The sequence below is a fragment of the Neolamprologus brichardi genome, chromosome 15, assembly GCF_056152115.1.
Source record: "Neolamprologus brichardi isolate AB-2024 chromosome 15, ASM5615211v1, whole genome shotgun sequence".
In the NCBI taxonomy this organism is placed as follows: Eukaryota; Metazoa; Chordata; class Actinopteri; order Cichliformes; family Cichlidae; genus Neolamprologus; species Neolamprologus brichardi.
The window spans coordinates 34,909,560-34,924,743 of record NC_142118.1 but is presented as its reverse complement, the minus strand read 5'-3'; the positions used below and the strand labels follow the sequence as shown (position 1 = coordinate 34,924,743).

General features: G+C 41.3%; 1 protein-coding gene across 6 annotated transcripts in view; it reads left to right on the top strand.

Moving 5' to 3' along the window:
* Window positions 1-14,396, top strand: part of armc9 (armadillo repeat containing 9) — a 30,040-nt gene extending 15,644 nt beyond the window's left edge. For 4 of the 6 annotated variants that reach the window (XM_006791984.3, XM_006791985.3, XM_006791986.3 and 1 more), the window contains 8 exons: window positions 176-266; window positions 501-553; window positions 1,258-1,356; window positions 1,947-2,062; window positions 2,760-2,920; window positions 3,677-3,782; window positions 8,363-8,550; window positions 13,202-14,396. In XM_006791984.3, the coding sequence (XP_006792047.2) occupies window positions 176-266; window positions 501-553; window positions 1,258-1,356; window positions 1,947-2,062; window positions 2,760-2,920; window positions 3,677-3,782; window positions 8,363-8,550; window positions 13,202-13,224 (837 nt within the window). In that variant the 3' untranslated portion in view covers window positions 13,225-14,396. The remainder of the gene's footprint in view (window positions 1-175; window positions 267-500; window positions 554-1,257; window positions 1,357-1,946; window positions 2,063-2,759; window positions 2,921-3,676; window positions 3,783-8,362; window positions 8,551-13,201) is intronic. The other 2 variants (XM_035908256.2, XM_006791987.3) reach the window with 2 other exon arrangements.
* The last annotated feature ends 788 nt before the right edge of the window (window positions 14,397-15,184 follow it).

Below are 15,184 nucleotides of genomic sequence, written 5' to 3'. Positions count from 1 at the left end.
TAAATTAGTTTTCAGAAAGCAACGAGTGACATCACAGTGTCACCTAGGTATGTTCATCTTTCACACGCTTTAGTCAAATATTGTTATATATATATGTATATATGTATATACTGTAATTTTATACTTGCATACATATTTTTTGAATGTTTTGTGTGTCTTTCCCTCATGTGTGAAGAGCGTTGAAGAGATTCTCCGCTGCTACATCAAAGAGGAGAACCCAAACCTTAACAGACAGATTGAATTCATCATTAAACAGCTAAACTCAGGTTAGTGAAATTTACTGTTAAACACGTAGATGATAAACTGGTAGTCCAAAAGTAAGCGACTCAAGCAATGCAGGAAAAACAAAATATGTAAATATGAAACTTGATGTCTTACATTTCCTGTTTCAGATCCCCAGTTTTCATAACATTAGTTATCATTTGAAACTATAGTTTTTTTATGAAGTAGAATTTTGGAAAATCTACTGGCTTTTTAATCCTTGTGGTTTTTCCACCCAGCCGAAGAGGAAGGATCAGAGTCTGATGATGAGGAGGAAGAGGATGACAATGATGTAAGGCCGCCTGATAAACATCAATGTGCTGGTGTTTTCCATCATCATATTAAAAGCCTGTTTACAAATTAATTCAACAAAACCACTGAACCATATTAACTGGCACATATCAAAAGAACTAAACAAAGAAAATAAAGTATGAGGGGGAATGATGGACTTAAAAAGTTAAAATGTAAATGAATTACAGGAGTTTCCTGGGGTGTGTGTGTATGTATGTGTGTATAAGCACATATTCCATTCTCTTCCTGTTCCCATGAGAGTTCCTTGAGTGTGAGTGCCCTTGCCCTGTAATCTCGAGTGTCTTTTTTGTTTATGTTTTTTGTTTTTTTATAGCTGCTATCCATTTCCCTGCCCACAATGGTGAACTGATACGTACTGTACAATACCTGTTTCTGAGTGGCAGTCTCAAAGCTACAGAATACACTGGTCCCTTGAGCCTTGCGGAATGGTACCAAGCATTGTATTAATTGTATTAATTTTTAAATAAAAATTTAATGGGTGAGAGTTAATTTTTTGTCAGTCTGAGGAAGTTACGCTTTGCCAATGTAATCCGGTAAAAATCGACCTGCAGCAACCCTGTGGGTGTTTTATATAATGCTGCTTAATGCTTAAACATAAATGAAGTGCATGTGCGGACAATATGCATTTTTGACACTGCACACAAATTCTTTCTCAAGTGATTTATTGTCTTTGCATTGTGACAGGAAGATTTAATGGAGATCGACATTGATAAAGAGGAAGTTCTTCAGCCACAGCACAGGGAACTGTCTGGGGAAAGCCTGCTCACCACTGAGTACCTGGGAGTAAGAGCAAAACACACATTTTCACCATAAACATATTGTTTGTAGCTAAGAAGTTCAAATTTTGACACTAATCAAGAATACGAATTACTAACAGTATGGGTATTAGTGTACATATATATATACATGTATTACGGGCAAGTTGCAAAGTAGCTTGTAAATTTTGTTTATTGCACCAATAACAGGATATGACATTATCACAGCGTGCACTGAACTTTAGACAGTGCATAGGTCTGTGCATTCACAGAATTGTAATCATTTGGCTATTTGGTTCATAAATGCTAGCATGAAATATGTTTTACCTCATGATTAGATAAGGTACCGCACACATCGCTGCCTCTTTGTGGTGATGGCTTTTGATATCTCAGGTGCTGGCCTGTTAGTTTTTTTAGGGATCTGTTTTATGTGGCTATGAGTTCATGACCGGCCAATACGGCGGACAGAACACAGTCAGGTTTACAGTGAGAAAAAGTTACGTGTTGGACAGTTACAGCACTCCATCACATTAATCTCTCTTTTCCCTGTTAACACTTTTTTCCATGATGGAAATGTGTTTGGTATGTTACTGTTTTATTGTGTGTGTGGCTGTGTAGATCATGACCAACATGACAAAAGTGAAAAGGAAGCCAACCCCTCTACCACAGCCGGCTGCTGATGAGCCGCTACAGCGGCCAGTCACCCCTAGTTCTCATCGTAATATCGGCGTGGGGTAAGTTAAATTACCAAACGGTGTCATAAGATCCAGACTGAAGTTCTTAAGCTAAAACACTTCTTTGTGGTGTCTGTGGGAACATAAAATGTGTAGAACATGAGAAACTGTGCAGCGGCAGCCTCTCTTTAAGTGATTTACAAACCACCATAAACATTGGTCCTTAGATCTCAGATACCGGTCTTCAGGCCTCATTTCTTTAAAGGCTGATCACTTCAAAGTAGTCCATAGATTTTATGAGCTGACTAATCTGTAGCTTGTGTAGATAATTGTGCCACCATTTGTTTTAGGATACATAGATAACGACGTTCCTCTTGCCGCTAAAACTCTGCAAATACAAAAATGTTTCAAATGTATTTTGATGTTTTTCTTTGCAAAGCGTAAACTTTGAAGAGATGAGTCAGCCGCAGTAGACTAGAACTGGAGTTACTGGATACCATTGCTATAAAGCATCTTGTTTGGTCTTGACAAGGTCATTTCCTTGCTCTGAGCACCAACCTAGAGAAACAGGCCTAACCTTGTATTTAACAGTTTAAATATTCACTGTTAGAGAGCTGTACAAATATGGAGAACTAGCACTGATGAAAGTCAGTGGAATCATCAAAATAAATTGTTTTTTCAAGTTAAAAGCCATCTTGCTTACACCAACATCCTCATGGAAGAGTTTAATGTGAGATTGTGTTCGTGTTATGTGTAGTGATTATCGACCCGCCAGTCGGGGAGGCGAGACCAGCAGAGACACAGAATACAGACAGAAGAGCGGGGAAGGAAGCCTGCCACCCTCTCGATACAACTCACGGCCTCCTACACGCTCCGGCAGTCGGCCGAGCACCGCAGACTCCCTACGCCAAAGCATCGGTGGGTGACTCAACTTTCAGAGTTTCAGATGTAATTTAGGAGTAGCGGTAGAATTTCAAAAGAGTAAAATAATAACTCTTTGACCGTGTCTAATAGCCGTGGCTGTAAATCAGATGTTTGCGCTCAGATTACTCACACTTAGTAGAAGCTCTGTGCATTTTTGTGGAAAAATCTTTAATTTCCCTTCCACCTGCTGCTTTTTATTTGGTTGTGTGTTAGATGTATTTGATGTGGTGCCCAGTGTCCACAAGCAACAAAAGGTACTTCCAGAGAAGGAAGTTCCTGCAACTTCCTCACAAACCATAAGGGAAAAAGACTTAGCAGAATAGAATAGAATAGAATAGAATAGCCTTTTATTGTCACTGTACATGTACAGTGAAACTGTGGGTGCTTGAAATACAAATATAAATAGTAGGACAGCAGGAATGAATAGTAGACAAGAGGAGTATATACAAAACAGGAGGGAGGCACACATTAGAGGACAGATTGCAAAGTGCTCAGTCTGAGTATGTGTGTGAGTGGCCGGAGTGATGAGAGTTACTCAGACCATGGCTCAGATCGGTGGGTGGGCACCAGAAGGCTAATGACCTTAGTTTGATGGTATCAAGTGTGCTTGTGTGTTTGATAGTGTTCAGCTGTCCATCTACTTTTTTTTTTAGTTTTTTAAAGTTATGACCTTTGTTTCCATTTGAAGGCCTGACATTTTGGTTGATTCTAAAATTGGTCTTTTGACACTCTTGTTTCATTCCCACTCAGACTCAGAGTGTGGGCGGTTGTCCCAGGAGTCAGAATTGGACAGGCAGTATGAAGGTAGAGCCAGAAAAGGATGTTCCCAGGAGGACCACAACGGACACTCTGCCAGGTATACTGACGCACAAATCAGGGCTCGCAAAATTGCTAGCCCGACGTCCCGGGGCTAGCGATTTTTCCAGTCAGGCTACCAAAATCTATCTCTGCCCTGCCCGTCGGGCTATCATAGGAAGGAAAAATATTTGTCAATGCTTTTGCATTCTTTCGGAAATGTAGCTGGGTAGGGATGCACCGATACCACTTTTTTGAAAACGAGTACGAGTACGAGTACTTGCATTTCAGTACTCGCCGATACCAATACCGAGTACTTAATAAAAACATGATTTAAATTTACAGGTAACAGCTTTAGTCCTATAATTTAACAAAAAACAAACAAACAAGGGACTAGTTTGGAATTAAGAACATTTATTTAAAATGAAAAGCATGTTGTATGCAACATATTACAGAATAAATAATTATAAAAAAACAAAATTTAATTTTAAATTTGTTCGTCTGTTTCTCTGTTTAGAAGTCTCACTAGCACGGTCACAGCTGGGATGACATCAGAGGCTAGTGCGTCGTAGCTGCTCACTTTTTTAGTTAGTTCCTCAAAGGGGGCGAGGATGGCAACAGTCGTCTCCATAAGAGCCCGTTGGTGAGCGGTGAGATAGTCAGGGAGTTCGTGCTCGGACACGCCCAGCCCTCGCTTTTGCTCAATGAGGGACTGGAGCATGTAATACGTGCTGTTCCAGCGTGTCTGTACGTCCTGCTGCAGTCTCTTTATTGGCTGGTTGAGCTGTCCCTGAATGTCCTCGAGGCGGGAGTAGGCTAAGGCGGAATGTTTAAAATGCCCAACTATTTTCCGTCCCACTGCTATAGCATCAGCTATGCTCCTCTGTGCTAATAAGCCCTCGTGGACAGCCAGTTGGAGCGTGTGCGCGACATATGGCAGACTTGGGAGCCCTGCGTCATTCATGGCTTTAATCATGTTTTTGGCATTGTCACAAACCACAACATGTACTGATGTCTTAGGTATACCCCATGTCTGGAGCATTTCCTCAAACACATGCGCTATAGCCTGGCTGGTGTGCGAGCTGCGGAATTGTTTGGCATGTAATGGCTCGTTGCGGCGTGAAACGCGTCTATCCACTGGGAGGTTAGGCTAATCAGCGACACGGGGCTAACACTGCTTGTCCAAATATCCGTGGTGAAACTAAACGCAGAGGAGGCTTGCAGTAGGCTGTGGATATGTTTTTTCACGGACTCGTGTAGTTTAGGCAGCTCCTTGTCAGTCATGTAGTGGCGGCTTGGGACATCATATCTGGGCTCCAGAACATGGAGGAGACGCAGGAATCCAACATTTTCTACCTCCGAGAGTGGCTGGTCACTCAATGCAATGTACTCGATAATTGCCTGTGTTATTTTCACAGCACGTAGATTGTCTCTGGACATTTTCTCTCGTCTTGCAAGAGTTTGCTGCAGCGTGGGTTGTGTTGGTTTAGAAGCGTGGGTAAACTCCTTGTACTCGTTGTCGTGTTGGGATTTTAGGTGCTTGATTAAATTGCTTGTGTTAAATGCGCTACCTTTTGAGCCTCCTCTGGACAATTTCACTGAGCACAATTTGCAGTCCGCCTTTGTTTTGTCGTCTTCATTCACTTTGAAATAGTTCCACACGGCTGACATGTCTCGCCTCCCCTTCTCCCCCGCTCTGAGCTGCAGCCGGGGCCTGGGGGCGGGCACTCGGCGCCTGTGATTAACCCCTTACACGCCGCTCAAACATAGACATTTCTCAGACCGTGGTATCGGTCCTCGGTATCGGGGGACTTTTAACGAGTACTTTAGAAAATGTGGTATCGAGGCCGATACCAGATACCGGTATCGGTGCATCCCTATAGCTGGGTAATTATGTCATTGGCATCGGTGAGCCACTGTCAATATGTGACATATTGAAATCGCGTTTGAATTTGCGCTTGTTTTTTGCTTTCACTTTGCAATCGCGTGAACTGTGTATAGAGAGCGACAGCACTGATTGGTGAGTGATGATAATTTGCGCACCAATTCCTCTGACATCGTCTTATCAATCGTTAGCTTACTATGCAAACATGACAAGTGAAATCTCCCGCAGCAAGCTTAAACATGTGAGAGGTTGATCGCGCAGAGAATCGCTGAGCGTTATGTGAGTGCGTGTGTAAAAGCAGCAGGATATTTATTTTAGTTCTGCTGAGCCAAATAAGACAGGTCAGGGTGAAGAAGTGACAGCCAAAGCAAAGCTTACCACAAAACGGAAAAGTTATGACAAATCAGACTATAAGGCAAAAAGAAAGTGCAGCTTTATGGTTTCATGGACAAAAGAATTTCTGTGGCTGCAATATGACGAGCTAAATAACCAGGGCTGCACATAAGTGGTCCGCAGGTGCGCATTTGCTGTCAAAATAAAAAATGCGCACAAAAGTTGCAACGCGTGTTTGCATACATAAGATTTTCAGGAGGAGGACAGACATTTGTTTAGAACTCTTAAAGATGTCGAAGAAGCTCCTTTAAGCAATTACTGTGATGTTCCTCCACCTCCAAAGAAATGTCAGAAGGAGTCCGAACCACAAAAGAAGCGCGTATTCTCGGAAAAGTGGTTGCAGGAGGTGAGCTGGCTTCAAACAAATGATGAACGCACAGAGATGTGGTGCAGAATGTGCCGTGAAAATTTAATAAATGACAAATTAAAAAGGCATGAACATTTTTTTTGTATCGAAAAAATATCGAACCGTGACACCAAAGTATCGAACCGAACCGAACCGTGGATTTTGTGTATCGTTGCACCCCTAATATATATATACACACACACACACACAAACAAACAAACAAACAAACAAACAAACAAACAAACAAACGAAACTTTTTTCCTGAGAACTACAACCAGACCTGATCTGATGCTTTAAGGAATGAGCACAAAAAACAACCACCACATAACTGCAGAGATTCCTGTAAGAGTGAGTGTGTGTGTGTGTGTCTGTGTGTGTGTCTGTGGAAAGATTTGGCAAGAATGTTGCTGAACACCGATAGGTGACTCAGCACCGCCAAGCTGGTCTGTGAGACTGTGACATGCGTTTAAACGAGCAGTGCCCACAAAGAGACCCATTCAATCGAACCTCCCCTGCTTCTCTTCTCCTTTAAATCCCAGAGGAACTTGACTCCTGAAACCCACCCACAATAATGAGTCCCAGGAAACTGCTTCAGTAGCCCCTCGCCTCCCCCACACCTCACCCCCCAGGAACGTAAAACACCTCTACAATACAGCCTGGTTGAGTCTGACTTCGGTAGCCTCGTTTCACCCCAGTTTGGAAAGCAAGACTTTTATAGTGAGATGAAATGGCCATTCATATTGAGCTGAAGAGAATCTTAGCAACACGGTAGTTTGGCAAATGCCAAAAGAGCAGATGTGAGTGTTTGCAATTGTTTTTAGGCTAATGAACTGATTCCCTAATACAGAGTAACACCTGCTGGAGAGTCAGGCTGTCTTCCACTCACACTTTGTCAGAAATCGGGACTCAGACTCGAGACTTGTTAAAAAGAATTTTAGGGACTGATGAAAAGTTATGTAAAATGTGTACTCATTTCATTTTGCTTCTGAACAGAGCTCAACATGCAAGGATAGCGCCTCCACCCATTTTTACGGAAATACAATACACTGTAACTGTCATGATTCTCAAAGAAACTCAAAACACTGTGTCACCGACCCAGGACCGTGACAGTAACGCTTAGTTATACCAGATTTTATCAGAGATATTGGAGCCAATGTGACTACCCTGAACAGAAACCAGAATGAAATCGATCCATTTGATAAGTGTGAGCTTGCTCAACAGGATGTAGGTCGCTTAGCTCTTTCCTGATAAGAACATTAGAGGAGGTTGTGACTGGATGCTGAAGACATTTATTCACTCGTGACCCTGTTTCTCAGACACCGCGGCATCTTTTCTTGGTTTTTGTTACACCATAAAGAAAGTGCACAAAGCAAATTAGGTGCAAAAAAAAGAAAATGTCTAATTTGAATGGAAGGAAGGCATTTTACATATGTTCTAATGTTATATTAGTGTTTAACACTGATTGTCTAAAAATGATTAAATGATTGTCTTGTCTGTTGTCCAAATAGACCTAAAAATGAATAATTGCTCCTCAATTATTAAAAACCTTTCTTGTTTTTATGGAAACCACCGTGACCCTACGAGTGTTTAGGCTTTAGAGAAAGGGAAAACAGGAAAGTTAACACTAATGAGGATTTACTGATGCATGTCCAGTCAGAACTTGTGCCCTGTTGTAATATTCATACATATAAAGTATGACAGAGAAAAACTCTGTCATGCCATGTGTCACTTTATTGCTGTGCCTATCTCCCATTTCCCTTGCAAAATATACAGAAATGAGGGGTTGCAAGACTTTTGCACAGTCTTACAGATCACGTTCATAACTTAACTGTTAAATATTCCCATCCTACCAGTTTCAGGGTTTTTTTCTGTTTTATCCTTCTTTCTATAATTATCATGGTAATTATAGTGACTCATTTAACTGGCAGATTGTTGTTAATGTTTTCTTTCTTTCTTTCTTTCTTTTTTACCAAAAACAGACTATATTCTTTTTTGTTTTTGTTTTTGTCCCTGTCAGCAGAAATGATTATATCCCTGCAATTGCAAGTAAGCCCAAGATTCCCCGTACACCTGACACAGCAACCAACCAGAACAGTGCTCACCGGGGTAGAGGCCTGGCCCTGGCTCCCCAGTTCTCACAGTCTGAGCCGCAGCAGAGCAGCCGGCCTGGCTCTGCCAGCTCCACAGGAGGAGGCGGGAATGGAAGTAAGCGTAAGAGCGGGAAATCAACACCAGTCTGGCAGATTTTGGCCCCATCTGGTTACTTCATCTATGCTGCCAACCACTCTAGATGGTGGCCAGCACTGATTTAAATGTTCAGTGACTCTCAGAAAAGAGTTGCTGTAGATGCACTTTAAGCAATAGTATATTACATTTTTAAAACCAATACAGATATGTGGCGATTAAAAAATCTGACGTATCAGCCCAGATTTCTTTTCTTTTCTTGCAAACACAGGAATCGTAAACATATTTCCCTAACATTTGTCATCTGTACTTATTTTCCACCCTTAGTAAGATAAGCTGACTAAACAAATCGGTCAGTTACACTCTGTCGCACCGCGCAGATCAACTCATTTTTGTTAGCCAATCTGCAGTCCTAACCCTGCCAACAGCGAAGTACCAGAGTGCAATCTGAAACACTTACAGCATGGTTGAATGGTGTTCCTGTCTTCTCTTTATTATTAAAATGTTTACTTATCGGCTGTTATAAATATCAATACCAGTATACTGGCAGATGGCTGATATCGACCAGTATATCAGCACAACACTACTTATTTGAGTCTTATTGAGCATGCATTTTCAGTTTATGATGGAAAACAGTACTTAGAGATGTGCAAAGCAGCCGGAATTTGTATCTGTATTTGTATTTGTTGCGGAGGGAAAAGTATTTGTATTTTTATTCGAGTAAAATTCAAAATAAGTGTAAAAATCCATTTTTTTTGCGTTACACTTCTAACAAACGTTATAGTGTAAGTATTCTTTAATTATAAACATTATAATAATTATGGATATGCAATATTAGTTGGTGTTTTTCCATAAATCCAGCAATAAACATGTCACAAGGAACGTCATTGAAAAGAAAATACAGCCATTGGCTGTTATGTTATTTATGTTATTGCCAGATGGCTCAGCAGCAGCAATACTCTTTTATTCGGTTCCGCAAATCCATGTGGGGAGTTTCAGCTACGTTAATAAGTGACAACTACACAAGGATTGTTTTAACCTTTTAACGATCTTCACGAAAGTTATATACTGCCTCTGGAACTCAGTTAAGGTACAAAAAAAATGCATCCATCCATCCATCTATCCATCTTCTTCCGCTTTATCCGGGGCTGGGTCGCGGGGGCAGCAGCCTAAGCAGAGAAGCCCAGACCTCCCTCTCCCCAGCCACCTCCTCCAGCTTATCCGGAGGAACACCAAGGTGTTCCCAGGGCAGCCGAGAGATATAATCTCTCCAGCGTGTCCTGGGTCTGCCCTGGGATATGCCCGGAACACCTCACCCAGGAGGCATCCTTGTCAGATGCCTGAACCACCTCAGCTGGCTCCTTTCGATGTGGAGCAGCAGCGGCTCTACTCTGAGCCCCTCCCGGATGGTTGAACTTCTCACCCTATCTCTAAGGGAGAGGCCAGCCACCCTTCGGAGGAAGCTCATTTCCGCCGCTTGTATCCGCAATCTCGTTCTTTCGGTCACTACCCACAGCTCGTGGCCATAGGGTGAGGGTAGGGACGTAGATCGACCGGTAAATTGAGAGCTTCGCTTTTACACTCAGCTCCCTCTTCACCACGACGGACCGGTGCAGCGTCCGCATCACCAATCCGTCTGTCGATCTCCGGGTCCCTTCTCCCATCACTCGCGAACAAGACCGCGAGATACTTGAACTCCTCCACTTGGGGCAGGAACTCATCCCCGACCCGGAGTGGGCACTCCACCTTTTTCCAGCTAAGAACCATGGCCTCAGATTTGGAGGTGCAAAAAAATCGATTCAACAAAAATCGTGATGCAGTTCACTGTTCTTTGGATCAGCCGAGCCGTCTCTGTTGCTGTGTGGAGCAGCCTGTGTCACTCACCTCTTTGACACGTCACTCACTCATCCGGTCATGTTCTGCGGTCTCATAAGGAAACTCAGCTTTTTGCTATAAAGTTTTTCCTTGTTCCCGAATACAAATATTTTTTAAGTATTTGTTATTAAGTATTTGTTCGAAATAATTATTCGTAAAAAACACGTTATTTGTGCCTTTCTGAATATCGTATTCTGGTTCGGCTCCACCCCTAGCAGTACTGATATTAATACATATATCTGGCAGTTAAATTGGTAACCATACCAAAGGAAAATAGGTATATCTTATAGAGGTGGGAATCACCATACATCCCACGATACGATATTATCACAATACTTAACGCACGATACGATATTATTGCAATTTTTTAAAATATTTTGCGATATTCAGATTCTGTACATAAAGGTAAACTTTATCAATATTCATTTTATCTAATATCAAAGTCTCACATTCAGTCTTTCTCTCATTTCAGTTTTATTGTTCACAAACTGAACGGTTTGTATTACAGTCTAGTCCAACTTAACTGAACGCAACCATCTGGTACAATTATAGCTATTCTGAACTATGAAATTTATGAAAACTATGCAGCCCCTTCAGCAACTGAAGAATTTGAAAGTAAATTAAAACAAAATATAATTTTACATTAAATAAAAAAGTTTTGAACTTAATTAAAATAAAACATGTCTTAAATTAAAATAAGTAAACTGTCATGTTTATTGCTGCCAAAAAAAAAGTTAAACACATTTGGACAGTGAAGGAATGTCAGGATTCTTGCTCAGAAAAAGGATCAACATGCTCTGAAGTCATCGATTTCTGCTGTCCCTGTATCGATACATTATTAGCAAACAAAATATCACGATACTACACAGTATCGATTTTTTCCCCCACCCCTAATATCTTATATAAATGATGAAAGCATTAACCGGTGACTGTCATGGAGTTGTAGCACCCCACACAACCAAACATGTAGAGCATTGTGAATTATTTACTGCTTGATTAAATCTCTGCCTCACAATCACCAAATCTTTGTGTAACATCAGTTTTACATTTCACATATCAACACAACCATGCATGTCAGGAAACCCTGGGTGTGTGGGTGTTCCCAGGCCTGAAAATCCAGTTTTTCATGCCGTACTTACTTACCAAGACAACAGCAACACAATGGCTAAAGGAAATTAACTGTAAAAATGTTGCACTGGTTTCCAGCAACTTTTGCTTCAGTTCCACTAATTTCACTTGCCACTCTTTCATTTCTTACCAGTCTCTGCCAGAAGTCTCTATATAATAAAATATGCCCCTTTTTTAAGACTTTCCTTATAAATCTGCATTAATGTTTTCCCCGTTATGACCAGCGACACAAAGTAGTCTGAATCATAAGTCGGCTTATCATGCAGAACGTAACAATGGCTATAAACAAAAAACACAGTAAGCACTTATTGGGAAAATGAAAATTGGGAAAATCAAATTGAGTTAGCTTTTATTGGAGGCACTGCACTGTCAGGCCTGATATTGGGTCCATTTTTATTTGCTGTCAACTTCATGTCTTACACACAGAACTGGAGTCAGCGCAGAGATGATCTGGTGCTCTTAGTTGGCCGATAACATCTCTCCATGCTCTCATGCATCCTAATTGCATTTCATGAGCGATTACCTCCAGCTCTTACGATGGGTGCCCTTACCACGAAGTTTGTAATGGCACCTATTAGCTACTCAAAGCCACCGCATCCTTCTGTGAGTGTGTTGTACTTCTGAGGTCTGGCGAATATCAGATGTTTGTCACTTAATCACATCTCATCTTGAAGGGCAATAAGCAAACAGAAATGCTATATAAAATAACCTGTATTGTATAGTAAGCTTTTTGGCATGTTTCAAGCTATTGTCGGGAGGGTGGTTCAGTGATCTGTGTAATAACAACCACACATTTGAGCAAGATTCCCCCCAGGCTAATGGCTTTTTTGTTTGTTTTGTTTTTTCTAGCATACATATCTGCTGTGACTGAGAGAAAGGCTCCCTTGGGTAAAGAAAAGATGTTTGTGTGGCTTAACGGGCCACCCACTTAGCAAGTACAGACAAGGATAGGAGTTTCTGCTGAGCCATAATGTTAAGAGCAGAGTTCTTACAATTATATGATTTCTAATAAGTTTTTATTTTTGCTTAGTTTGGGATTTTTATTTTTAATTCACTTTAGTTTCACTTGGTTTCCAGAGCCGGTTCGCCCATTTCAGCTCAGTTTTTATTGGTTTTAGTCTTTTTAATTACTGTTGTATGACCGGCAGGTGTCAGAGGAAATATTTAGAGCAATCAGAGTAGGTAATACAATAAAAACCTTGAACTTTTTGAAAGCAGTTGACTCACAGTCTTGGAGTCTCAGTAAGTGCGTCCATCAAAGCCTCATCAGGCAAGTTGTAACAAAATGATATTAAACTAACAACTAAAACGTCCACTGTTTCCCTTTTATTTTGGTTAACTCAAATAAAGTGTTTATTTTTAGTTAACCGTAATAACCTCGGTTACGTGTTTGGAAAATGTCCTTGCCGATTGAGAACCAGAAAAGCTGAAGAAGAAGCACTGTCCTTTTTATTTTTTAAATAGGTCTGGATTAAATCTTTCATTTAAATATGCTATTTCTTACAGGAGCTTAACAACTACATTTTGTATACATTGGTGACAAAGCAGCTTAATTTTGTTCTCATTTTATTGATGAATTAAGTCTGATTGTCCTCCGCTTTCTCTCCTTCTTACCCCCTTTCATCAACCTATCAACCTTTCTTCCTTCCCCCTCTCCCTCTGTCTTCAGGCAGGCAATCAAAGAGGAGGTGAGGAGGGAGCTGTCACCACGAGGTAGCACTATCTTCCCAGGAGCATCGGGCTTCCTGTAACATCATCCAACCAGGTTACGATCAGGGTCAAACAGAGACGGTCGAGGCTTAGTGGCAAGAGGAGGAGCAGGACTGGGTGGAACAATGTCTAGGATTGTGGTTCTGCATTTAGGGTTTTTTTTCTCTCTTTTCGCCCTTCGGCTTCAGCGCAGACTACTTCTGTAACCTGATATGACGTTGGACAATAAACACAACCCACAGTCATGCGACTCTGGGCACCTGACAGTCTCTGTTGGCCCTGAGTTTCTGCAGTTTCTCCTCAAGGTGATACAAAATGTGTGCGACACCCTCCGACTACGGCAGAATTTATTTGTAACAAGATTCAGGTGTTTTAACTTCAAAGTCTAGTATCGCTCTGAGTTGGGGCAGAATATGATAACGCTCCTCTCTCTTGCTCTTACTCAATCCTACTTGCTTACTTGGCATGTTCACTACTTGAGTGGGGATTCCCCAATGTGCCTCTTTTTGTGGATAAATTGTCATCATTTCGGACATGAGCTCAAGGTTTCCGATCAAACACAGCCAGGGCTGCGAGAGGGAGGAGGATTGGAGCTTAAAAATTACAGCAGAGACATTTTTATCGCTTAAACGCCATTGCAAAGAGCAGCACAAGAGCCGGTACTGAAAGTTCTCATCTCGAATTTGTAAATCAATAATCGTCGTGAATTTCACAATGTGCTGTATTGATTTTTAACTATGGTGGAAGATGTCTGTCCACATGAATAAATTATTATACAAGCTGTGTTTCAAATGTAAAACATTACCACAAATGCATAGCTCTTTGTGGGAGCTCCTGTTTCGCAGATGCTATAAAAGATTGTACAAGAAAGCCCTAGAGCCCTAGAGTCCTATTATGACTGTGCATGTTTTTAAATGATATCCAGAACTTTTCACTTTCAACACACAGGTAGCATGTACACTATAATTAAGGGGGGAAAAAAACAACTTGAATTTGTGTTAATGTCGTAAATTCAGCTTTAGTTGCTTGTCTATTTGCACCGTTTGCCTGTGTGGTTATGTGTATTTATGGTGAGACATTTCTGTTGCAGTGCATTTTCACTGTTAATATTCTTTCAAGCAGTTTTAAATAAATGTGTGACGAGTCAGCAGTTTGCAAAATCACTCCAGTGCTTCTTTTACTTACCATTTTTTTCTCCATTGCTTTAAATTCAGTTCAGTTTATTTAAACAGCATCAGCTCACAGCAGCAGTCACCTCAAGGTGCTTTATAGTGTAAGGTAAAGATGCTACAGTAATAGAGAGAAACCCCAACAACGAGACAGACCCCCTATGAGCAAGCACTTGGTGACACTGGGAAGGAAAAAAAAACCCTTTTAACAGGAAGAAACCTCCAGAGATCTACCATGACTGGTTGAGGGTTAAGGGGAGGCGTACGGGGAAATTGCTTACCATCGGGCTGCTGTTATTGGCAGTCATTCATATCAAACATGTGACTGTAAGAGCTCTTGTGACTCATTCCTGCCAGACAGTGATCTGTCGCCTCCTGAGCTGCTGTCCTCTCCAAACCCTATTTTTAAGCCTTGTATCCGTCCCCGTACTTAAGTGAAATATTGACTGATGGCGTTATTGTTGTCATACGCTGTTGTGACGACAGCACAGGGAAGAAGTATGGGAAAACGGTACAATAGGATGGGTCCTTGCCCTTTAGGGAACATGTCATTCCTGCCCCTGAGCTACACAACATACTAGAGTACATGACAAATAACACAGAATGAAGTCCACTTGTGTCAAGATATTGGCAGGACTTTATTTAATAACACAGATGGTCAGTCCACCTCTGGAATATAAAGGCTGTTGAAAGATAGATTTGGATGGGAATTCCTTATACCCCTTCCATGCTGTCTCCTGAGAGTTGACCGATCCAGCTGCGAATGCTGCCAG